The sequence below is a fragment of the Mauremys reevesii genome, linkage group 19 (assembly GCF_016161935.1).
Source record: "Mauremys reevesii isolate NIE-2019 linkage group 19, ASM1616193v1, whole genome shotgun sequence".
In the NCBI taxonomy this organism is placed as follows: domain Eukaryota; kingdom Metazoa; phylum Chordata; order Testudines; family Geoemydidae; genus Mauremys; species Mauremys reevesii.
This window is the reverse complement of record NC_052641.1, coordinates 17,352,826-17,377,116: the sequence shown is the minus strand read 5'-3', so window position 1 is coordinate 17,377,116 and position 24,291 is coordinate 17,352,826. Positions and strand designations below refer to the sequence as shown.

The 24,291-nt window shown below is 46.9% G+C and overlaps 3 protein-coding genes and 5 non-coding genes across 9 annotated transcripts; 1 reads left to right on the top strand and 7 right to left on the bottom strand.

The window, feature by feature from the left end:
* Window positions 1–1,519: 1,519 nt before the first annotated feature.
* SURF2 (surfeit 2) lies at window positions 1,520–7,101 on the bottom strand. Its single transcript, XM_039506817.1, has 6 exons — window positions 6,974–7,101; window positions 5,803–5,957; window positions 5,473–5,576; window positions 4,053–4,238; window positions 2,951–3,126; window positions 1,520–1,955 (listed from the first exon to the last, which is right to left on the bottom strand). The coding sequence occupies exons 1-6, from the start codon at window positions 7,049–7,051 to the stop codon at window positions 1,872–1,874; spliced, it is 783 nt and encodes a 260-aa protein (XP_039362751.1). The 5' UTR covers window positions 7,052–7,101; the 3' UTR covers window positions 1,520–1,871.
* Window positions 7,102–7,172: 71 nt separating this feature from the next.
* Window positions 7,173–14,422, top strand: LOC120386855 (surfeit locus protein 1). Of its 2 annotated transcripts, none has more exons than XM_039506813.1 (9): window positions 7,173–7,357; window positions 8,656–8,737; window positions 9,194–9,321; window positions 9,760–9,842; window positions 10,847–11,038; window positions 11,423–11,495; window positions 11,916–12,078; window positions 12,825–12,906; window positions 13,266–14,422. In XM_039506813.1, exons 1-9 carry the CDS (start codon window positions 7,301–7,303, stop codon window positions 13,330–13,332), a joined length of 927 nt encoding a protein of 308 aa, XP_039362747.1. In that variant the 5' UTR covers window positions 7,173–7,300; the 3' UTR covers window positions 13,333–14,422. The 2 variants fall into 2 exon arrangements, with proteins under 2 accessions (XP_039362747.1, XP_039362748.1); XM_039506814.1 differs by lacking the exon at window positions 7,173–7,357 and adding an exon at window positions 7,566–7,598.
* A 2,120-nt stretch (window positions 14,423–16,542) lies between these two features.
* On the bottom strand, window positions 16,543–22,570 carry RPL7A (ribosomal protein L7a). Its single transcript, XM_039506816.1, has 8 exons — window positions 22,480–22,570; window positions 21,365–21,485; window positions 20,498–20,647; window positions 19,392–19,532; window positions 18,867–18,946; window positions 18,177–18,307; window positions 17,535–17,604; window positions 16,543–16,704 (listed from the first exon to the last, which is right to left on the bottom strand). The coding sequence occupies exons 1-8, from the start codon at window positions 22,480–22,482 to the stop codon at window positions 16,600–16,602; spliced, it is 801 nt and encodes a 266-aa protein (XP_039362750.1). The 5' UTR covers window positions 22,483–22,570; the 3' UTR covers window positions 16,543–16,599.
* Window positions 17,677–17,751, bottom strand: LOC120387041. Its single transcript, XR_005590015.1, has one exon. It is a non-coding gene; the product is annotated as a small nucleolar RNA SNORD36 (small nucleolar RNA).
* On the bottom strand, window positions 18,398–18,476 carry LOC120387037. The gene has a single exon (XR_005590011.1). It is a non-coding gene; the product is annotated as a small nucleolar RNA SNORD36 (small nucleolar RNA).
* Window positions 19,177–19,254, bottom strand: LOC120387040. Its single transcript, XR_005590014.1, has one exon. It is a non-coding gene; the product is annotated as a small nucleolar RNA SNORD36 (small nucleolar RNA).
* Window positions 19,613–19,685, bottom strand: LOC120387029. The gene has a single exon (XR_005590004.1). It is a non-coding gene; the product is annotated as a small nucleolar RNA SNORD24 (small nucleolar RNA).
* LOC120387042 lies at window positions 20,715–20,789 on the bottom strand. Its single transcript, XR_005590016.1, has one exon. It is a non-coding gene; the product is annotated as a small nucleolar RNA SNORD24 (small nucleolar RNA).
* Window positions 22,571–24,291: the final 1,721 nt, after the last annotated feature.

Sequence of the window (24,291 nt, the reverse complement as noted above, 5' to 3'; positions counted from 1 at the left end):
GAGGAAATGATTCTTTAGTTTAAGTGGGTTGAAGGGAAACCGGTCCTGACTTTGCCCCATCAGTGTAACCTCTTTCACCTCACATCCATCCCTGCTGGGAAGGGGCATTTCACCCTCTGCTAGTGGACTAAATTGATGGGGTTTTTTTTTGTTGATCTTACTGACTTGGATTCTGTGAGACACTCGCCTTGTGACCTTAACTAGCAGCTCAGCAGGCTAACTGCCCTGGTTTCCTGCATCAATGGCTCCTTTCAGCGTAGCTGCTTACATCTCCACTTCGAAGAGCAGCCCAGCTCAGCATCTCCAGCAGGCAGCCAGCTCCTGGGCTTCCCTCCCCAAGGAATGCTGCTAAGCCCATTGACCTGGACAGTGCAACTTAAGTCTTGCCTTTACCCTGGGAAACATGATTCTCAGCAGCTGGTGCTATAGAAACACCTCCAAGAATGTTCAGCCATTTACATCAGTGTAAGGGAGAATGGCCTCTGCAGTGAGAGCACTAGCACTGGAGAGATTTCTTAAATTCATTTTAAATCATTTAATAGTTACCCTGTGGCCTCCCCTGCCCCAAGCAGGTTTTGTAGGAGAGAGTTTTTTTTTTTTTGCCTCAACTGCTCTTGCAGTGCCTGTATCTTCATTGTGCAGGAAACTAGACCTTTCAGCTTCCTCCTGATGTTCAATACATAAAGGATCTGAGTGACTTTCACGCTGCAGTTACTACGGGCAACTGTTTAGAATACCCGCACGCCCCTTTGCTGCAGCAATATTCTCTTCCAAACATTCTAGCTGCTGTGAACAATTCAAGTATTTATAAGTTAATAGGTAGAAACAGGTCTTGTAACTACCCCTTAATTAGCTTCCTTATAGCTGATCCCCTCATTCTGCCCAGCTAAGGAGCTTGATCACTTTGGATGAGGGATTGTTTAATATTCCAGACACTAACTGATGCATGAAATTCCTCTCTCCTGGAGAGGCTGCCTGCAGCCCCATCGGAAGTTCAGGCATCACAAAATGGATGTTCCCCTTTAGGAAAGGTAAACGTCACTAGCCTTTGCAGCAGGGATCTTGCAAGTATAGTACATCATCAGCATTAAGGAGAGGGCTTGTTTTTTAAATACACTGCTCTCTTCTCAACAGCACGCTACCCAAACTCTGACATTTTAGCCAATGTGTCCTTTGCAAGAAGGCTAGCTGCGTCTCACGTGCACTGCTGTACTACATATCTTCCAGAACTGATGCAGTGACTTCTCTAACGGTTGGAATGCTCTCTTGAAGGCTGGATGGAATCTACCAATTGGCTTTGCAAAGTGTTCTGAATTTTTTTTTTTTGGCTTTGTGGAAAGAGAAATAGGTATAAAGTCTCATTTTATGCTGTATTTTGTATCTTAGTTGTGTTTTGAAAATGTTTTGATTTTTGGAAACCATCAAAATAAAACTATGGCATTTTTGTTGTATCCAGCTTGAGTGCACGGGTGGTGACCCTTTGGGGATGGTGTTCCCTGGCTAAAGCTTGGTATTAATATTAATAGTCTCGGTAGTAGATTCTTGTGTGGCAGGAAGTGGAATAAAAATGCCAACGCTTTCAGCAAAAAATGAAGTGCCACAGAATAGATGTTATACTAATATAAGGCACCCAATCATTGGCCTCTCAGTCAGAACTAGGCCATACCCCAAGAATCGACCCTAACGCCCACAACCCATTTGTGCTCCAGCTTACTAAAACCCCCCCATTAGAAACCGTTGGTTGGAACCTAACAATGGTGTAGGCAAGGTCCAAGGCCAGGCTTTTCAGTGGGACTTGTGCCACCCTGCCCCATTTAGAACTGCCACAGAACTAGCTCCAGCCAACTACTGTTTCACACGTATAGAAAAGTTTATTTGCCATTGGCTGCTTTCTTGAAGCTTTTGGGTTTTCGATGGTGACTCTTAAATTTCTTCTTTAAGGAACTCAACTGTGGCTGTGGAGAGAGAGAAATTGCACTGTCCTTCCAAGAACCTCTTCATGTCTCTGGCCCAGCATAAGACGGCGTGTGGCCAGGGCTAGAATGCTCAGACAAGGCATCACACCAAGCTTCTTTTTCAGGCTGAGTGTGTCAGTACAAACTCTGTCCTAGCTACCGAGGACACAGGGCCAGCGAGAGACAAGACTTGACCTCCAGCTCCCTTCAGCCCTTGTATAACATCTAAAAAATACCATCCCCTCCCTTTCTCCCAACAAACACAGTGTCTGTACCAAATGCTCCTCATAGAACGGAGCCATAAAATACTACAGATCCTGTTCTCCCTGAGGTAGAGGAAGGGAGACAAGGAGGAAATCCACCTCCTCCCCTCTGGGCTGTGTTCTAGAATCATCCTTTTCATCAGCAATGATGTTCCGGAAATTACGTGTACCCACTTTACACATTCAGGGCCTGAACGTGCATTCCTGCTGTTTCCCAAACGCACAAGGACTGCAGGATCAGGACTAAAATGTCTGCTCCTGTGAAGCAATCCACAGGCAGAATCAGGAGCACTGAGAAAGGGCAAAAGAGGCCAGACTAAACCTTATCAACCTTTACATTCTAAAGGGGATTGATTAAGAAAGGAGTAGTGGAAGTAATTTTAGGACCCAAAGGACATTTCTGTCTCCCTGGCCTAAGATTCCCACTCCTGAGGCAGCGAGCAGTAGGATTCAAACTAGGATTAGACATTTATATGGGTATTAATATCCCCAGTTACCCTAGCCAGGATACAAGTTCACTAAAGGATAGAATCCCAGTGCTTCAGGGTCTAAGTCAGTCACTGACTTCCAGGGTCAGGAGGTAACATCCCTCAAAAGGTTTTATACCAGCTGAGCCCATCTTGCATCAGCCCCTCTCACAGACATGAGAGCAGATGGATCACACACGGGCTCACCTCTGATTCTGCAAACACTCTCCCTTGATGTGGCTGTGCATGGCAGCACAGTACTCACCTTTCCCCTTTTGTTGCCAGCTCGTCTGGTCTCATCCATCTTTTCACTCTCCTCTCCATTCATGCTGCTGTTTTCCTCTGCAGGCTTGGCCACATCTTCCTCGCTATCTGTCACGAAGTCATCATCACCTTCCCGTTCTCCTTGCACCACTGGCCTTTTTTCTGGGAAAAGCTCAGCTAAAACACAACGTAAGACCCAATTAGAGATCAGTTTCCTCTGGCTACTGCTTTGACTTAGCCTCACTCCAGTGGCTTCACGGGAAACTTTCTCGGAGGTGACTTTGCAAAAATGAAGCACCAGATTCCAGTCCTTTTATCAGCAAGGGCTGAATATCCCTGACAACCGGGCAGCACATTACTACCAAGACACTTAGAAGACAAATATAACTCCTGTATTTCAGTAATAAGTGCCCAGTACCCTGATTAGCCCAGCTACAGGGGATATTCAGCAAACACAGTCCTGTAGCCTTATAACCCCACCTCTCCTCCAGTCTTTTTTTAGACAGGAACTCAATGGAATTCGCTCTACCTGGTAGGAAATCCTCTGCAGGGTGAGTGGGATTGTAGGCTCCAGGACTGTTCTGGGAAAGGCAGTGGAGTGCACACTGCCTGTGAGCATGCAGGTTTCGGCAGATCCTGTGCTGACAAGTGCTTCTCCCCTTGTACAATCTCTGTCTTGGTGGCGATTCAGTGATAACTTGCATTTAGCGCTCAGGATCTGGAGAAGAGTAACCCCCACCCACTCTGGATTCTGTGTGTAGGAATCACCACCTTCCCCCATACATGTTGTACCCTGCATGTTCCTCCTGCTGGTAGTACAGCCATAAAATCACTGGCTGGCTCCAATCCTGCTGCTGCCCTCTAATGCTAGCAAAGGAAACGCCACATCTCTTTTCCGAGGGTTTTGTTCTTTTCTGTTTGCAACCAACGATACATTATCTCCAGGCATCCCTCCCCCATGCTGCTAACAAAGTTTACATTGACATTAAACTGAGCTGGCTTTGTGGCTTCCCAGCGGGTAGCCAACCAGAAAGAGGAGCCAGGGAATAGAAACTGAGAGCGTCCCTTTAAGATGGTCAGAAAACACCAAAGCTCTTGTTCACCTGGGTACAGGTCGCTCATGCTATCATCTGTCTCATCTTCTTCCTCTTCACTGGACATAGGCTCCCAGAATTCTCCCTTTCTGCGGGGCTGCCTGCTCCCCTCAGCCTGGTCATCTCGCCGCCGCTGTCTCTTCTGCAGGAGGCAGGCAGGGACGTACTCCACACCCTCCTTCTGGCACTCCTCATCTAAAAATAAACCAAGCAGGGCTCATTCATAAATAATGCAAGTGGTTCAAGAATTTGGTGGTCTCGTTAAGAACAGAATGGACTAGAAGCAGAGCACAGTGCTAGGTAGCACGTCAGAAATGCAAACAGCATCTATGAGCAGACCTAGAGAGACATTAAGCAGACTTAGGGAGCCTAAGGTTTTGTCATGCTGCCCATATTTCCGTTTCTAGCAGCAGGAAAGGGGAGGTGGGATTACTGTTTGTGAAAGGTGTCAGGCTTGACAGTCCTGCAGACTGGAGTCCACTGAGGAAGTACAGCATGAGCAACACCAATGCCAGCTTCCCACACACACTGCCCCAACTCTCACTGAGAGATACCTACAAGGGCTGCAGCGTAGTTCAGTCTCCCTGACCCACTCAAAACTTGGCTTCTCTGATGAGAATGCCAAGCGTACCTACAGATACTGTAACTGCAGGGGAGATGTTTTTTATGAGGTGGCTGCTTCTCACCAGAACCTGGACTGGGATATGCAGCTCATTTCATACAGGCCATCAAGCAGCCATCAGATGTTGACATTTAGTCACCGCTGACCTGGGCAGGATTTGAAGAAGTTACCTGAAGGTAAACATTGGCATCAGTAACCTGCAATCTCCAGTCCCTTTGCTGATGAAACACAACTATGTCAAGAGCCAGACACATGCAGTCTTGAGATGACCTGAAGTCTTAACACAATTCCCCACAGATATGAGCTGTTATGCAGGTTTGCATTAGTGAGGCCGAAGAAGTTCCCAAACTGTGGTGTGCAGAGAGGTGGCTAGTCACTTGGTACCAGTTCCTCCTCATTTCCAGCTGCTAAGTTGTATTTAAGGGCAGCTAAAAAAATATTAATTCCCTAATAATATTTTCGGTGCAAGTGATAGTTGCCATAGGGACATTACGGGAATCACAAATGGAAGGAAACATGTCTATAAGACAATCCCTGAATTAAAGTGTGACCCACACAACTGGAAAGTTTGAGAATCCCTACTCTAAAGTAGGCACTCCAATTTGTTCACTATAGGAAACCATTGCTCTCTACTTTTGAAGTCACCCTTCCTTCCTGGCTGGGAGAAGCATGCAGGAACATTGCTCTGTATTACTGCCACGCTGTAGAAGGATTTCCAAACACTCTACACATGCGTAGCAGGAGAGCACATTAAAAGATCAGAATGGGAAGAGAAAAAACCCAACAGAAGATGATAGAGCCACTTACATTTTTTCAGTGCTCTCTGATAGCGCCTTCCTTGGACATGACGCAGCACATGCTCTGGAAGCCTGTTGATGTGCCTGAGAGTGAGCTTGCAAAACAGCTGATGGCTAGCGAATAAAAAACAGACACACCATTTAGTAAAGTTATTATATAAAAGAAATGAGTCTTTCACCTCTAAGTGGCTAGTTCAGAGTCAATAGCTGCTTTATAAATGCTTTTCCAACCCACTGGATGGATACCCACTTAAACACTCAGGCATCACTCCCCTACTGGACATGCAATTAACATTAGCAAGAGCTCCATGTGAACATTAAGGAAAAAACAGACACGCACGGATTCTTGGTACTGGGCACAACGTGTGGCTCGAATTCGCTGTAGTCAAATGCTCTTGCTGTCTTTATCAGTCTCAGATACTTCTTGCCACTCGTATAAGCTTGCAGCTCTGGCATCCGACATGGCAGCTCGTGACCTGTCAACCTGCATTTCACCTGAGCAGCCAAAAAGGAGAGAAGAAAACAGCCTATTGGAGCAGTGCAAGGGCCCCTGTGATACTCTGGCTCTTACCAGGCTAGACATAAGGGTCTCTCCCTCCACCTCCCCGGCTCCAGACACCCCCAAGCGACCTTCCCTGCAGTCTACATCATTTTGGGCACCAACACCACTTCTCTAACAGAGCAAGGGTGGGGGGGATACCAGATCCCTCCCCTGCCCACCCTGTGGGCCCTGTCTGCTGGGCTGGTATCCAGAGGAGTTGAACTCCGTGCAGGGAACCCCCGTCCCCATGAGTTCTGCACCACCATCCCCCAGGCTAACAGTCCTCCGACTTGGAGACCCCCCTGACCTCTCGCCTCACCCCACCCCCTCCCCGGCACTGGGCTTTCCCGGGCCGCTCGCCTCACCCCGCCCCCTCCTCAGCGCCGGGGTCCCCCCGGGCCGCTCGCCCCACCCCCCCCCCCCCCCGGCGCCGGGGCCCCCCCGCGCCGCTCACCTCACCCCGCCCCCACCCCCGCGCCGGGGTCCCCCGGGGCCGCTCGCCTCACCCCGCCCCTCCTCGGCGCCGGGGTTCCCCCAGGCCGCTCGCCTCACCCCGCCCCTCCCCGGCGCCGGGGTTCCCCAGGCCGCTCCTTCACCCTGCCCCTCCCCGGCGCCGGGGTCCCCGGGCCGCTCGCCTCACCCCGCCCCCTCCCCAGCACTGGGGTCCCCCGGGCCGCTCGCCTCCCCCCACCCCCTCCCCGGCACTGGGCTGCCCCGGGCCGCTCGCCTCACCCCGCCCCCTCCCCGGCGCCGGGGTCCCCCCGGGCCGCTCACCTCACCCCGCCCCCTCCCCGGCGCCGCCCCCTCCCGGGCCGCTCGCCTCACCCCGCCCCCTCCTCAGCGCCGGGGTCCTCCCGGGCCGCTCGCCTCACCCCGCCCCCTCCTCAGCGCCGGGGTCCCCCCGGGCCGCTCCCCTCACCCCGCCCGCCGCTCCCGGGACCGAGAGAACCCCCCCGGCCCGGCCACTTGCCTTATTGCCCGGCTCGACGAGGCGCAGCACCGGGTGCTGCTGTAGGAAGCGCTGAACCTCCGCGGGCACCTCGCACATGATGGCGCTGGAGGGCGGCGCAGCCCGGACTCCCCCTGCTCCGGCCCGGCCCTCACGTGGGGGCAGCCGGCCAGCCCACGGGACGGCCAAACCGGAAGTCAGGGAAACCCGGAGCCTCCGGGAGCCGGAACCATAGAGAGCAGCGGCTGGACGGACACCCCGACTTCCGGTGGGAGCCGGAAGAGGAAGCGGTAGAGGCGGGGAGCGGTACCCAGCTGCTGCTCGCTGGGGGTCACCCCGCAGGCCGCTATGGCCGGCTGCAGCCGGTTGCTGCTGCTACCGCCGCTGCGCGAGGCCAGCCACCAGGTAAGAGCCCGGGGCCCATCGCCGCGGCAGGGTCCGGGCTCGCCCCGCGTGACCGGGCTGCCCGGTAAGACTCGGGCTCGCCCGATCTCTGCTGCCAGGCTGGGCCAGGGGCTGAGCGCGGTGTCCTGCCGCTACCTGTGGGGAGGGAGGGGGCGCTGGCACCTGGCCAGGCGTCTCCTCGCCCTGTCGAGGAGCTCGGCGCTGCGCGGTGTTTGCTGACGAGATGGGGGCCATGGGCTTGGTCTGTGTTGTTAGGTTCGGTGTCTAGTTTGTGGGCTCCTCGTGGTGTCGGGCCGGGGGCGGGGTTATTATGAAAGAGACGCGGCTTGTTTCCAGCTGTGGCAGTCCGAACAGAGAGGTCTCAAAAAACGGAGTGAGGCTTGTTAAGATATTCCATTGAAACACAACCGGGGAGGACGGGGGAGCATTCTTCACAAAAGGAAGCGTGTATAGCGACTGCTGTACATGAATCCCCATCTGTGTGGTCTCTTAGAAATCATCCAGAACGCTAGTCAGTTCCAAAACCTTCTACGGCTACATTAGGTTATAGTATAAGTGTTAATTATTGCATTATTATTAATAGCACTGTGTGCCTCCCAAGCGCTTAGTTAATGTTCCAGGCTTCATGTAAGCTTAGGCTAGTGCGCTGAGCGCATCCTGGTTGGTCTGCTTGCATCTGCAGTCGCTGCACCAGTTTTGGAGTTTATTCATTTTTATGAATTAGATGTTGAGCTTGTGAGATGACTGAAGGACATAGATAAATGGGGCATCTTGTGTCAGGGATTAAGCCATCCAGTAGTGTCCAGATCTAAATGAAGGTAGTTCTAAACTACTGACCAATAATGACTGACAGCTGTCAATCTGTTGTTAACCAACATGATGATGTTGGTGGGAGACTAAGTATTTGAGTCTGGCCATATCTGTTAAATGGTGAACATGATTTAATGAAGCTCAAAAGTTATGAGGTACCAGAACTCTGATGGCATTTATATCAAGATATTCCCAATCGTTGTGTTAAGAAACAGCATCCTAACTTGTTCTGTCTGATTTCTAATACAGAATGATGTGAAGACAAAGAGCAGTCATAACTGAACTATATTCCTACAGTTGAAATTTAATTTTAAATTCTTTGTATTGTAATCTAAACTAGAATGAGTTAGGGATGATAGTTCAGATGAGATCTACAATACCTTTTCCCCAGCAAATAAAATAATCTTATAAGGTCACTATGACAACCATTATCATGTGGGACTAATTGCAAAGCAGAGCTGCTACAAGATGTCTCTCATTTTGTTTAGATACCAAACTGTTTGGTCAGAAGAAATTTTTTTGGATATCCTCTTATTAAAGCACATTCTGGTCTGGTTCAGCAAAATAAAGGTAAGGAAGAATTTTTTGGGGTCCTACTCCGTTTGTCTTATTCCAGAAGGTGTCATATTTAGCAGCCTCATACCCATGCTCCATTGCAACAATATTTGGTATGAGGAAAGTGGGGAAAAAAAGGAACAGCTTCTGCTTTGATAGTGAGTAGTTATTTTATGTTAAATGTATTAGGATTCAATGTAATTAAAAGGCTATTGTCATAAATAGAGTTCTTTCACCCACCTCAAGAAATGCTGGGAAGATTAATTATAAAGCTCTCTGATGATGAAAATCTCCAAGTGTCCTATTAATAGATACATTATATAATGTAAATAAAATAGCTGACTAGCATTAAGCAAAAGGAATGGTAGCTTTGGAGCATGTTCACCTTCCGTTTCTGATGGTGCAAACCCTGCAGGAATTTAGTTGGGTCCTTACTGCACAAATCCTGTTTCTCATTTTAATGTATTCCAGAGATTTGCTTGAGACCCTGCAGACATATAAGTTCCACTGCAGCTTCTGCTAAATCTGAAGAGGATGTCTTCTTCAAGTGGGGCCTTTTACTGATCCCTCTCACCACATTTTGTCTTGGTACATGGCAGGTAAATATCACCATTTCATTCTCCTGAGATATCTGAGCATTAGGAAGCAGTGGGAACTGTTCAGGATGGTGCATGGCCTAACTCAAAGATATGGCCCTCTTAAGTGACAACATAGAGGTTGGCCAACCCCCAAATTTAACCCCCGCCCTTTTTTTTTTCTGTCTCTCTATTGGTAAATTCCATGCAAGTTTGAGGATGGGAGAGCCATTTTCCTTAAAACCACGCTTCAGTACTTTTTTTTTTCCTCCCTAAAATGTAGTGGTCTCACTTTTCATATCACAACCTTTCCTGTAATAGACCAATGTGACCCATGATGGAGGAAAAAAATCCTGATGATGAGATGGATTTCCTTTCCAAATTTGCAAAAACTCATTATAAACATCTCCCATGTATATGACATTGCTGTGCACTACTACTTATCCATTTGTGCATTCCCAGGTTCAGCGTCGGAAGTGGAAGCTAAAATTGATAGCAGATTTGGAGTCAAGAGTTGCATCAGAGCCCATTCCTCTGCCTATAGAGTAAGTGTGAGAGTTGGGATGCTACTGTTTATTTATGTAGCTCCAACTATGTGCTAGGAACTTTCGACGTGATCCTCGCCCCCAGGAGCTTACTAGATGACATACAAATGAAGGGATGCCACAAAAAGCAATGTGGACAAGAAGGGAAGGAAGGTAAATGTCATGTTAGTTCCATTATTTTAAATAGGGATTGGGAGCACGTCCCTGGGAGAGGCATCATGCAGTGCCATAAATATATGCAGTACTTTTAAAGACATGCAAAAAGGCATGTAGAGTTTGCAGTATAGTTCAGACAAGTATGATTCACAGGATGACCACTACAGGGCAGGAAGCTATTGGAAGTATTGCTGGGGATGAAATCCATAGAAGGAACTTAAAGGAGAGAGAGTGCTTGGGATTCAATCCAAAGCCCATTAAAGTCAATGGAAAGATTCCCATTGATTTCAGAGGGCCTTGGATCATGTCTTCAGTACCTGGCTTCTGCCCAAGCATGGAAACAGTTTCTCAGATGGAGGAAAGCAGTGTGGGAGAAGGGTTCTGTTAGATCATACAGCCATCCAATACTGAGTGTGAAAACATTCCCAATTTGTGCAAGTTTGGGGATTAAAAGGGGGAAGGGAAATTTCTCCTGTTGGTTTGGCATTTACGTGCTGTGTTAGCAGGAAGCAGACCCTCCTCCTCTCTGGCTGGTGTTTGGCTAGCTGGGTCACAGAAAAGATGTTTGGGTGCAAGTGGCATGGAAGAGAGGCAACTGATTTATGCATCTGTGGATGCACTCAGAATACTACTGACTGATCTTACTGTGAACTGATGTAACCTTTTCTCTTGTGCTTCTAAATTATGAAGCCAGCTGTTTATCCCACCACCACCCCTTCTTTCCACTGTTGCTGATGCCTTCTTTGCTTTACTTTCCACCTTGCAAATTGCTCCATAGGAGATAAATCCTAAATGAAATTATGGAACTAACTGCATCTTTCATCTCAGTGCATCATGTTTTCCTCCAGCCCCATGGAGCTAAAGGAACTGGAGTACAGGTCTGTAAAGACTCGAGGGTATTTCGACCACTCCAAGGAGCTCTATGTTTTGCCACGTTCATTGGTGGATCCTGAACGAGAGGCCAGAGAAGCTGGACGGCTGACATCCAACCCAGAGAGTGGAGCAAATGTCATTACTCCCTTCTACTGCACAGACCTAGGGTATGTTCAGATACTAACTAGAGAATCATGTATATTACTGCTGTGCTACAGCCAGGCAACTGAAACCCTGAAGCATGTGTCGCTTGCTCCTCCCCTCCAAAGGTTGAATTGCAGCAGTTGGATTTCTTGTATAAATCATTCTTTTCCCCTTATAAGAATGTTCCTGATAACCAGTAGGGCCACTGAGCCTTGACTCCTAATTGTTGATTACAGTGAGTTTTAAATACATTTAACAGGCTAAAAAAAAAGTGGCAACCAAACGCCTGGCTTGCTACTCTCCTTGGTATGTAGTTCAGGAAGTAGAGGAAGGTGATCGGAGTTCTGCTTTTGCTTGTGAAAGGACTTTTCCTTTCCTTCTTCTCTCTGTTTTTTATGGAACTATAGGATCACAATTCTAGTCAATCGAGGATTTGTCCCTAAAAAGAAGGTGAAACCAGAGACCAGACTGAAAGGACAGGTAAGAGAAACAGAGTAAAGCCTCACTAGTTAGAATTCTGCTCTGTGACTGTCTGGGAGAAGCTGTTAATATACCAAATAAGACCACTAGATGAGTTTGGCACCATAATAGGTCACATGACTATGCAATATCTTGAAATGGAGGGATACACATTGTACTTCTCAAAGCAGGTGGGCTTTATCCCATTGGCTTGAATGAATGTAGTGTTCTTTAAAATGAAAAACTGATACTGATCTGCCTACTCCCCTGCTACACCGCACACATCTGTCTTGTCCTGCGGCACCACCAGTTTTCCCCTCTATGGGCCTCGAATGGTCCTGGAGTTTTATGACCCAGATAAATATTGACCAGGGCCCAAGTGAATTTTGAAAAGGAATAAGCTGCAAAGAAATCTGCTGTTGGTTTTTTCCCTTCCTTTAGATCCAAGATGAAATAGACCTTGTTGGGGTAGTGAGGCTGTCAGAAACCCGGAAGCCCTTTGTGCCTGAAAACAACATAGAAAAGAACCGCTGGCATTATCGTGACCTGGAGGCCATGGCGAGGGTGACTGGCGCTGAGCCCATCTTTATCGATGCAGATTTCAGTAAGACACAGAGCTAGATCCCCCTATCTTTTGTCCAATTTACATGGGCCTATCCCCTCCTCAGTTTGAGACTGGTCTAGTGTCTCTCTTGCCCTGAAATCTGAGATACCTGTGGGAGGCAGAGGAGTCCTAGTGCAGTAACTGACAGAAGTACTTTGCTAACTGGCATAGACTTTAGAGCACTTCTCTAGAGACCCAATTACTTACCTCAGGCATTTCAAGACAGTAGGCACAGGTATTGCACCTCTATCTTTGTTTCCTGTATTTTGCTAAGTTTACTGTCTTGAATAAGTTTACCAGCACTGCAGAATGACAGCTCAGTATGAAAAGGTGCATGAGAATTCTATGCTCTCACCTCCATTCATACAGCAAGGGGCCAAGCCAACACCCATGCAGAGATAAGAGCACCTATTCCATGTGCATGGGCTCAAGAAGGAAAACGACACCTGTTATAGAATGCTGCTGCTACAGCAAAAATATGCTTTATATTCACCATTGAGCTCCCAGGGAAGAATCAACTCTACAGCTGCAGTTGGTTTTCCAAATAACTCAAGAAACCTGTAGGCACAGTACCCAATAGGATGGGGAGAGACTGATCCCCACTGTAGTTCTGATTCTAGAACAGTCATGTGCGATGCAGACTATTCATTTATATTACCATAGACCAAGATCCCATTGTGCTTGGTGTTGTACAAACACTATTCTTTAAGCATGTTTTAATGTGTGGCACCATATTGTACTTATAGGGAGCACGGTCCCAGGAGGACCCATTGGAGGCCAGACAAGAGTGACTTTGAGGAATGAACATATGCAATACATAATTACCTGGTAAGCATGCATTTACTATTACTTTAGCTTCCAGAGTTTAAATTGGCTGACTTATGCAGCACTGGGAGGGCTGAAAGTGAGGGAGTTAGCATTGACTAGAAAATGTCTGGCTTTCCTACTGCTACACTTTGTGGCCTGTGACAAGTCACTTAAGGAAATGGAGGCACAGAAAGGCTATCTGTAAAATGAGTTCTTTTAAGGCCTAATGCATGGATATCTGTGGATGGCAGATGCTCCAGTAATCTACGTGGCAGCTGCAGAGCAGTATTATAATGTAACAGCCAACCCTCCTCCTTTAAAGTCACCCGCTGAAGCTGGTTTGTTCCCTTTCTGACTGGCTCTTCCATTCCCATTTGCAGGTATGGCTTATGTGCTGCAACATCCTACATGTGGTACAAAAAGTTCATACAAAAAATACCCCTCTGAGAGAGAGCCCCCTGTGGGTCACTCCTCGATGCAACACAGACAAGACCTCAAGCTCTCAGAAGCCCCACAGAGAAGAAACTGGCCTGGCTATGAAAGAACCAGAATTCACAAATTGCAAGTTTCATTTGAGTCTTCATCCAAGATGGCTGTGGCCTATCAAGTACTTGTTGTGACTATGCTGCTCTGTAAATCAGTGCAGCTAGCGAACTGCCATGATTCTGTACAAGAAATCTGCAAAGCCAGATGTTCTAGCATCTGGCCACTCACTGGAAATTGGTTGTAGCTACTTCTTGGAAACATTGAGCTTTGGATTCTCAGGCACAGTTGAGCTGCAGCTATTAAGACAAACTCTTATTGAAGAAGAGAGGGTGATTTAGATGAGGTTTAAACTTACACCATGGCTGGGTAGTGCCTAGGCCATCACTGCCTTGCCTGTTTTTGGAGAGGGTGGGGAAGAAATATTTTCAAATTGAGTGCTACTTTCACCTGGTACAGGTGATAATTCCGGAAATGCTTTTATCAATCACAAGGAGGCATGAGGTACAATTTGAGTATTTCTGTCATGATTGTGGAGAGAAACTATTAGAAATACCTCCCTTTAAAGTTCACTCATGATCAATGAATCAGCTCCTCTGGATTGTTTTGTTAAAGAATGCACTTTACAGGGGAAGGTTTGCAGATGAGGAAATAAAGGGCTCTTTGTACATATCTGAACCAAGACCTCACCATGTTTTAACAGCTAGAACAGATTAAACCCTCTGCACTTGAGCTTCCTTAACTTGATGGGGTAGGTGCTATAATACCACCAATAGTGTCGGTAGCCCTAGCATTACCCTGACAGAGTCTAAGCCCCACCGGTGTTGACTAGGGGTTCTTTCACCTATCTTACCTTTGGAGCCCACTCGGGTAGATATGGTCTGAGCATGCCTAAACCTACACCAGGGGTGGGGGGAGAGTGCAACCCTTAACCTTTAGTCCAGTGGCTACAGTATCTGTGCAGGATAGTGCAGTGATCTGACACCCCTCCTTCCCATCCTGTAAATGCAGAGTGAGTCACTTCCTTTGAGAGGTAGGACTTAGGTAACACCAGTTTTGTAGTGGCTAGCTTATGAATCCCATTCTGTACCTAGGCTCCCTCTACAACATTCAGAGTGTTAAGTGCTAAACTGTAGGTTGTGAATAGCAGTTGGCTAGTTCTGCACCTTAGACACAGGGCTTCCTTTATATTAACTGATAAGTCTAGCTACAAAAAAGTGAAGGCAACATTTATCCCATAACCACCAAAAATGGCTACCTGTATCCAAGAGCTTGTCCACACAGTGCAGTAATGCATACTAGAGGATCATGATTTCTAAAGCACACTAACAAACAGTTCCCTAGTGCACTTAATGCTGGTTGAAAGACTCCTACACTAAAATGCACAAGTAAAGATTACTCATTCCAGTAGCACATACTGTATATTCATTACATGTACAAAGCGCTACTCCTGAGGGCATTCTGTACCAAAAAAATAGAACTTCTGCACACTTTAAAATTCTGTAAGTTTTATTTGTCAAATGTAGAGGCTCCAGCATGGCCTTGAGGAGCACAGGCCACTGGCTGCACAGGTGTGTGAGATTACTGTATGGCTCCCAAGTGTGGAGGGGGGGATTGAGAGGGTTCTGTGTGGGGCAATCTGGGTGCAGGTGGTTCAGTGGGGGGGAAATCTGGATTCACAGGGGCTTGGTGGGGGGTTTAGGTGCAATGGTAATGGGACACTGCAGGGGGGTCCAGCTGATGGTTTCAGGGGGACAGCTTAGTGGGGAGTCCAGGTGCTGGAAGAGTAGAACTCTGGGGGGGTGGGGATCAGGGTACAGTGGCACTCATCATGGGTGAGGCTCAGTAAGAAGGTTTGGCTATGAGGTGGTCTGGATGGGGAACAGTTGCCTGTACAGGGATCCTTCCCCCCTGCAGCTGAGGAGCTATGGGGGGGTTGCAGAGCTTCCTCTAGCTGAAGGAGAAATCCAGGGGGTGGGGAGGGTGTCTGCTTCAGCCCCATATGCCATACAGGGGAAGAGAAGTCCTATCCTCCCCAGCTGGGATGAGCAGCTGAGCCTAATGCTGGGTAGGAGCCACTTGCCCTGGCTTCCCCAGGCCTATCCCTTACCCCACAGTGATGTACTTCTCTGGCCACTGCCCTGGGCCCCCCATAACATACTGCTGGGGACGGTTACATGACTGCTCTTATGGCTTCTCTTTGCTTTCCCATCGAAGTAATTTTTCTTCAGGGAAACAAATCTGTGGTGGACAAATTCTGCCCAGGGGCAGTGGTGCAGCACTCCCCCAGGTGTGTAAAAGCCTAAACTCAAGAGTTTTGGGCATCTACATAAAACTCAAATTGCAAATACTAAACCCTGGAAAACAGAAGTGCCCTCTTGCCATTTGCTAGAGTAAAGCTTGAGACTAAGCAGGGCTTGACTAGGATTTAAAAAGTCAGGATTTTGATTATCAGCTACATAACTCAGGGCAGTCAAGTGAAAATAGTTTAGTAGAGCCAGCTTGGTACATGCCTAGTCATAGTTATTATATCAAGCTTAGAAAATTAGAATGAGCTAGATAAACTAGCTTTTAAACCTGAGGCCTGGCCTACAGTCATGTAGCATCATAGCTTGTACAGACAACATAAGCCATACCTGCATCCCCAGTAGGAATTATGCTGCTTTAGCAATACAGGTCTAGTGAAAACTATTTCAGACAAAGCCACAATAAATGGCCAGGGGAAGGACTCTTACAAAAGCCAGAAGGAAAATCCCCCATTTTACAAGTTGTGTACTGACAAAGATGAAGTGCCTCACACTGCACAGGAGCTGCAGCTTCAGTTCCAAGCTTTGCAACTGGAGTCCTGAGGCCAGTGTACTGCCATAGCCACAAGTCCATTTTTAAAGCAAATAGCAGGCCCTACATACACAATGCATTTAAAGTTATTTTTTCTGGTGAAGTTCTCCAGGTTTTACAGCATAAGTATTAAGGCAGAAGTTGGCCAGCACACTGCAGAAGACTGGCAGCAAAGGGTGAAGTGGTTTCTTTCATTAATTGGGGTTTACACTCCCATCACTAGAGGACTGATGAACACTCAATGGCTATTCAGTTAGTCTTAGCATTTACTTAAGACTACGCAAGTGCTTCAATACTAGCTTCTTTCTGAAGCCCATCCCAGAGCAGACGCCATGCTGAAACACTGGTTTAGATTTTATTTTTTATGTACAGAAAAATGTAAGTCCAGTACACTTAGCCCAGCTTGGTGGCTAGTTCTTTAGCCTTGGCTTTCTCAAGCTTGGCAATGCGAGCCACTGATTTTGGCCCCAACACATTACCACCCCAGTGACGACGGATCTGGAGGAAAAAAAGATTCAGAAAAATAGGTTAGGCACCCTTTCCCAGTAAGTCCAGCACAAGTGATTAGAATGATTAGTTAACCCTTTATCCCGCAGCATGGAACTTTAGTAGTTCAGTTCCTGCATGAATTTATGGAAGTCAGTCACAAGTCACTGACTTCAGGTTCCAGATGTTTATTTGGCAACTACATGACATCTTCCCCACATGATGGATTTACTAAGCAGATAGGGATTTTCACAAAGACTGAGAAAAGAATGGGATAGAAAGACTTCCATTTCAGGGTTTGAGTTCACTGAAAATTTGTACATAATTTATATGGAAGAAACACTAACAGTGAAACAGGATATGAACTGGTATCCTGGGAGCTTTAATTTTAACTCAGGGAAGCCCTGATTCTGGAAGGCAGACTGCAAAGTTCCTATGAAAAGGACCAAAATGTTCTGTATGCAGAGGTTTGGGCCTGTCAGACAGCTTTGGTGTAGTTTATTTAGGTAATAATAAAAAGGTAATAATTGGAGATATACCAATCTCCTAGACCTGGAAGGGACCTCAAAAGGTCATTGAGTCCAGCCCCCTGCCTTCACTAGCAGGACCAATTTTTTTGTCCCAGATCCCTAAGTGGCCCCCTCAAGGATTGAACTCACAACCCTGGGTTTAGTAGGCCAATGCTCAAACCACTGAGCTATCCCTCCCCCCCATTTCTAGCTACTTGCATCTAAATCTGCTAGTTTTCAGCTTCTGTCCAGTAACATTTTTTCAATGAATTTGGAAGTGTATGGGCTCAAGACATATGTTGACAAAAGGGCCAGTGGCACTGAAATACTTACCTCATCATATCTGTCATTGTAGTTGGTCTTGACAGCCTCAACCAACTTGGCTAGGGCTCCTTTATCCTCACTGTGATGAGATGCTAGTGTTAGTTCCTTTGGAACACCAACAGAAATAGCAGCAGCATTTTCTGAGGAACCTTTTGTCTCAGGGTTAAAAAGCTCTTAATGCCACATGATTTTTCAGGTGAAGAAATTCTATACACATCATTGGCAAAAGGTCCACTTCTACTATTAAAACTGCCATTTAGCATTGCCTCTCCATGCAACAGACTGACAATACTTTACAACTATTCCCCCTCCCTGACAGGGAGTCTGAGCCCAGATGTCTACAATGCAATTCTAAAACCCCAGAGTCCAAGCCTGAATCAACTGTCCTGGACCTCCACGGCCATAGGTCTATTTGCTGTGTGTACACATCCAGTTACACATGTATTAGCAGTGGTTTTTATCAGGCCCTATATACTGTTCAGTTTGTTTTTTTAAGTCTGTAGGTATTTAATCTTCCAAAGAAAAAAAATCACACAAGATTTCTATTCTAGACTGTCTTCCCCTCCCACTTCCCAATCTTTAGCTATGGGGATTAGTTGTACGCTCTCTGCTTCTGAACTGATCAAATTTAAATTCTTAGAAAACACTTACGGGTTAACCTGTGTAAAGGCAACACTGGTGCAGGTCTTTCTGTGGACCAGCCGCCCCAGTCTGGCCTTGCCCTTGATGATACAGTACGGAACTCCCATTTTGCGGCACAAGGCAGGCAGGAAGACCACCAACTAGAAAGAGATTAAGGATATGTAGGGTCAGAGGCCCAAGAATGAAGACTACCCTTTGGCTTTGCAACATGCAAAGTGTGGGCTTTGGCAATTGCTCAGGGTTAAAAAGCTCGTATAGTTTACTCTTCATGGTTGAGTTTCAGGTGAAGAAATTCATACATCATTGCAATGCCCAAGCCTCACTATGTAAAAGCCAGAAACTTTAGCACTAGGACCATTCAGTACAATTCGGTTTCTTACATGTTGTACAGAACATGCATACAAAGTAAGAACAGTAACAATTTCTCTCAGATTCTTCCAAGGTTAGTTTTACTACTTCATGCTGTTTTCTATAATGAACAATGTCTTAACATGCCTTTGCCTGAGCTAGACTCCAAACCTGGCATAGCAAATTAATGCCAGTTATGGATTTACCCTTTCCTAGCTCAATGCAGTTGGAGAGCTCTGTTACTGAACTACTGATACTGCTCCAGACACCCCTAGAAGTCCTTATGATAGAGGGATCTGATCCAGACCATTATTTTAGAACAGAGTACCTAGAAAAGAACAAGCCACTTACCTCAATGGGGTCCACATCATGGGCAATCACTACCAGCTGAGCTTTCTTGTTCTCTACTAGGGTAGTGACAGTGTTGACACCTGTAAAGAAAAATCAATAAAATAAGGTCTTTGGTATGGCCAATTTTGAAAAAGCCAATAGAAGACCTTTGAGCATTACGTGGCTTACATACAGATCCACAATTCAAGGGACAGTACTGTGTGGCCACCAGCTCTTACTGATCAAGATTTGCAAGGTCCCCTCTCGAGGTCCCTTCCAGTCCTAGAGTCTATGAATCTATAAGTGAGGAATATTATATGGACAATCTGCTATAGCTCAGGGTTAAAAAGCTCATTTTGTTTGCTCTTCAGTTTGCATTTCAGGTGAAGAAATTCATACATCATTGCAATAGCTTGTCCAAGTCATTGATCATTGTGGAGAAGGAAGACAGAAAAAAGCGAAGTAGCCTACTCTTTTCGGTTGTTCAATGAGGCCGTGTCTCTCTAGACACCAAGGCAAGTTCACAACACAAATGTAGAAAGTTACCAGCTCTGAGGACAGGTGGTCTCTTAGTAGGAGCATCCCCCTTTCCTGCAGCTTTCTGCTCAGCACGAGCCAGCAGCCTCTGTTTCTTCTCTTGCTTGGTCTCAGGTCTGTATTTGTGAGCCAGTTTTAGAAGCTGAGTAGCTGAAAAATAATCCAGATTCCATTAGTTGCCTTAAAGACAGGTTATTCTCCTCCCCCTCACCCCCAAAAAGATACTTTTGTGCATCAGCGATCTTGGTGGTGAGTAGTCATCATTAATACTCAGATAGCAAATATCAATCATCATCATCTGCACAATCAGTGTTATCTTATTCTTACACTATGCAGCGCCAGTGCCAATTTTAAGCTCTGCTGCTGTGCAAGTACCTTCTCGTTTGCATGTCATGAGTTAGATCTCTTCCTAGCACCCCTGCTTCATTCATACCAACACAGATCTCTGCTGACAGTATCGACCAACTGAACCCCTTTCTACAGGATCTATGGTTAAAGTATGGGGCAACTTATCCCTTGTTGTCCCTCTCCTTGTAATTTTATATCAGCCACCGAGATAACTAGTTACGCTGTATTACTTAGGCTTAAAATTCTTCTACAGTCATTGTCCATTTACAACCATGTGTTGGGAGTTGCATCTTTGACCTCCAGCCCCAATTTTCCCCTTATTCTAACTCAGCATCTCTGACTGCTGTTCCTGCCACAAGCCTGCATCCCCAATCCAACTCTACTCAAGAGACTACCCATTTACAGTGATGCAACTGGGTCCCATGCTTTCCATGTACATTTAAGGTACATACTAAGATCCAAATTCAAGATCAGGGCTCTTGTATCTTTGGGGGAACATGAAGAAGAGTGGGAATGATCTAAGATTTCTCCAGACAGATGGTGAAGCTTTAGCCTGACAGTGCACAAATGCGTTCAGATAGCTCTTGAATGGAACTACAAATTCCTCCTCCCCCACACTGATCAGTATTAGAACCTGCACAAAAAAACCCTTTCAAATTGAACTAACTCAGCATGGAGATTTTTACCTGTTAAGGCAATATTTTGTTTTCTCAGCCCCTCATTATAGGCAACTAGAGCCAAGAAAGGTTTTTTGGATCTGATCTTACCTGTTTGGCGGTCCAAAGCCTGGGTGAACTGGTTAACTGCAGGGGGCACCTTCAAACGTTTGTAAAGAATGGATCTCTGGCGCTGGAGTCTGATGTAGCGGGGCCATTTCACAAAACGTGTTAGATCACGCTTGGGCTGGATATCCTGTCCTGAAACACAGGCCACAATTCAGATGCTCCAAAGCCAAGTGAGCACAATATGGAGCACAAATAGGAGTGCATCAGCGATCTTGGTGGATATACATGTCAGCACTATCACTCAGATAGCAAATATTCTTTTGCATCATCTGCACACAGTATGAAAAGCTGCTGTTCAACTAATTTAGCAAACAATATGCAAGGAGGGGAGAGGAGAAAAAGAGGCCTGGTCTCTGTTAAAACCAGAATTTTAGAATGTTTTTTACTACCATACTCAGTCTCTGCTCTCCATCCGCACCACCCCTAAACCCAAGATCTCTGTCCATAGCCTATTAGAATTGGAATTTCTATGAAAGGAGCTAATTTACACCACAATTAGATACTCATCTTATTTCAGACAGCCATAATATATCCCTATCACAAGATTAACTTTGCTAATTGTTTAACAATGCTTTACTACCAAAACATAAGACATATCTAAATTATATTTTCATTTACCATGGTGTGTCTGTGCAGCCAATAAGCCTAAACAGAGTTGTGAACTTCACTATCAGTTATAGGGGTAGAGCAAGTCCACACTACAACTTTAATCACGTTACAAAAATGTTGGTTATGCCTGAGACAAAAACTTAGTCATGTGCCAAAACAAATACCATTACCTATTCAGAGCATTCTCTCTTGAACAGCAGCTGAAACAGCCCAAAGCACCCCATATGCTCCTTTACTCACCAATGCCAAAGTTCTTGGGCCTCTTCTCAAAGAGAGGATTTACAACCTTCTTGGCCTCCTGCTTCTTGACTACAGCAGGGGCAGGTGCCACCTTTTTGCCCTTAGCCTTCTTTCCCTTCGGCTGCAAATGAAAGAAATGCTGAATTCCCTCCATTCAAACAATGCCTGCTCGGAGAGGCTCATCTTTGTTAAGGTGGAGCATATTAGTGGGCAGGTCTAGACCCTGCCCTTGCAGGGGGTAGCATGATGCCTCAACTCCCTCATCTTGATTTTTAAGGCTCTTTTAAAGAGCCTCTTGTAAGAGATTTTGCTTGTACCGATCAATGAACCATCATTTTAATCTCATTCAAATGCCCTTAGTCATAGAGAAACTCTGCCCAGTGCCGAGCAATGCCCCCTCCAAATGGTGCTGTAGCTACTTTGCGATGGGAGCAAGAGCCCCCTCTCCCCCCAACAGTAAACACAAACTGGCTCCTCACACCCTCCCGCAGCACTGAAAACAGGAGTGAGCGTCTGCTCCGGGAGGAGACTCTCCAACAGGCAGACCCGGAGGGCTGGTATGGACGCGGGTCCCAATCTCCTGGGTCTCCCGCATTTGAGCCGTTTCACACCAGATGATGTGAAGGCCCATTGCTAGTTGGGGGGCGGCTTTAGGCTCAGCCCGAGGGGGAGACGAGACTCGGCCAGGGCCGGGAGAGGAAACAGACCAAGTTTCACGCCCTTCAAGGCGCACTGCGCCCCCGGGGCTGGAGTCTCGGCTGCAGGCGCGAGCCCTCCCCCAGCACGGCACTGGCGGCACCGGCCTGCCCTTGTCCCCGGGGCCGCCAGCCCATCTCTGGGAAGGGCCCGCGGCCGGGAGGACAGGGGCCCGCTACCCCCGAGGCGCGGCTCCCCCCGGGCTAACCTCAGCCCAGCGGGGCCCTGCTGCAGCCGGCGGAGGCCCAGGCCGGCCCCGAGTCCCGCCGAGCTCGAAAAACAGGCCGGTCTGGTCCCTCCGGCTGCCGCGCGTCTGCCCCGCCCGGTAGCGCCCGGCTACGGCCCCGGTTAAAGGGCGGATGGCGGCGGATTCAACCTCCCCCCCGCCCCCGGGCCCAGCGGCAGCCACCGCCACTCACCATCTTGGCTTGAGATGGAAAAAGAGAGAGCGGGGCATGCTGGGTAATATATGTATGGGGCTGGAAATCCCGCGAGAGCGAGGCAACTCTCGACACAGGCAAGAAGCAACGAACTGGAGAGGAGTTAAAGGGGCCGTGGTCTATTTCTTCTTAAAGGGGAAGTTTCCACTATTACCCTCCCCTGACCCCTAGCCTAGGGGATGGTGAAGCTGAAAAGAACAAAGGACGGAGCTTGTGGATGCAGAGACTGGACTCGGGAGATGGTTTTGTGGTGATCCCTTTAACATCTGTCTCCTAACTACTGGTGCCCCTAATGTGCCTGCAACACACCATGCATTCACACACCAAATTGCTCCCAGGAGCATGTAGGTGATCGTGTCCTTTGGTGCAAACCTGCTCTGAACAAGGCTGAGCACCATGCCACTCTCTCATGGGCACAGCGCCCATGTGGGCAGTGCTAGGATTTTTTTTTCATCTCTAGAGATGACACTTTGAGTTAAAGGGATACTATCAGATCAGATTTTATTCCTCGAGTAAGCCATCTAGATTCAATGCTTCATACATGAGCAGCTCAAACTAAAATTGAGAGGGAGCGAGGGAAGACTGTTGGTTACTTTTAAAATGATGTATTGGTGCCTAGCTGCCATGGTGATGGACACCTTAGAAAAGCAGATGAGCTTTTGTACTGACTTTTGTCCACTTCTGATTTGACAGGTTTGCAAGTTTTAGTTATTTTTTTTACATGTCCCCAGAAGCTGCAATGGAGGACACTGGAATAACCAAAAGATCAGACGTTAAAGAACATTTTCTTATATTAAAACATTTTAAAATGCTCCCGTTAAACACTTGGGAAACATGAGACTTAGACTCTTTAATTATTATCCTCCGTCCTCTATTTAAAATCAATGAAAATTGGCTGATGAATTCATGATCTCCCCTCCCTTGCCATTCTCTGATTAGAGTCCAATATGGTGTCCTCCTGGGAACATCCCTGCCACATGCCCACTCTTGGAACAAAACAAGAGACTGGCCCCCAAGAATCCATCCCAGATTTTTTAAGTGAGTCCCATGTACAGTGGGACTGGTCTCTGGCAGTTTAATGAATGCTGTGTAGATGTCTATCCAGCACAGACAGCAGTAAAGCTCATAGCTATCTGTTACTATCAAATCATAGGCACTCAGTTTAAGGAGCTCCCACTAACTGGAAACACCACCCCTCATTTCTCAGAGCATGCTGTGTTTGCAGCATATGCAGGGAAGCCTGAAACAATATTGTACCTATACCCAACATGCTCAGGGAGCAATAGGGGGATCTACACATAGACAATCTCCAGATTGTTTGGAGGGCAGCAGGTATGTAGCCCATGGGGCTAGCCTGCTAGATTATGTTTTTCTTTATTGGTTTTTGATTGATTATATTGTTTTGTTTTTGTACTAATTTCAGTAAACATTACTTCATTATATTTGGCTGTAATGCAAAGAACCTACAGGCCTGTGCCCTGTATGATTAGCTAGAGCAAGTTAGCAGAAGTATCTGTAACCTCTGGCATAGATAAATGGCCTACCAGTTACCCCTTTTAACTTTGGGGAACTGAATGTGTTTACCAGAATTCTGGAACATGCCAGTAACCTCCAGGTGTGCTTCAAGAACGTGGAAGTAACAGCTCAAGCCAAAGGTAACAAGATTTATTACAATATTCTCAAAACTGTGAATTCCCTAAGATTTATTTGGTGAGGAAATAAGATTTGAGCATGGAAGCTTGGGCAATGATATGAATATTCAGGATAGTGCCAGGACTCTATAAGAAGGGA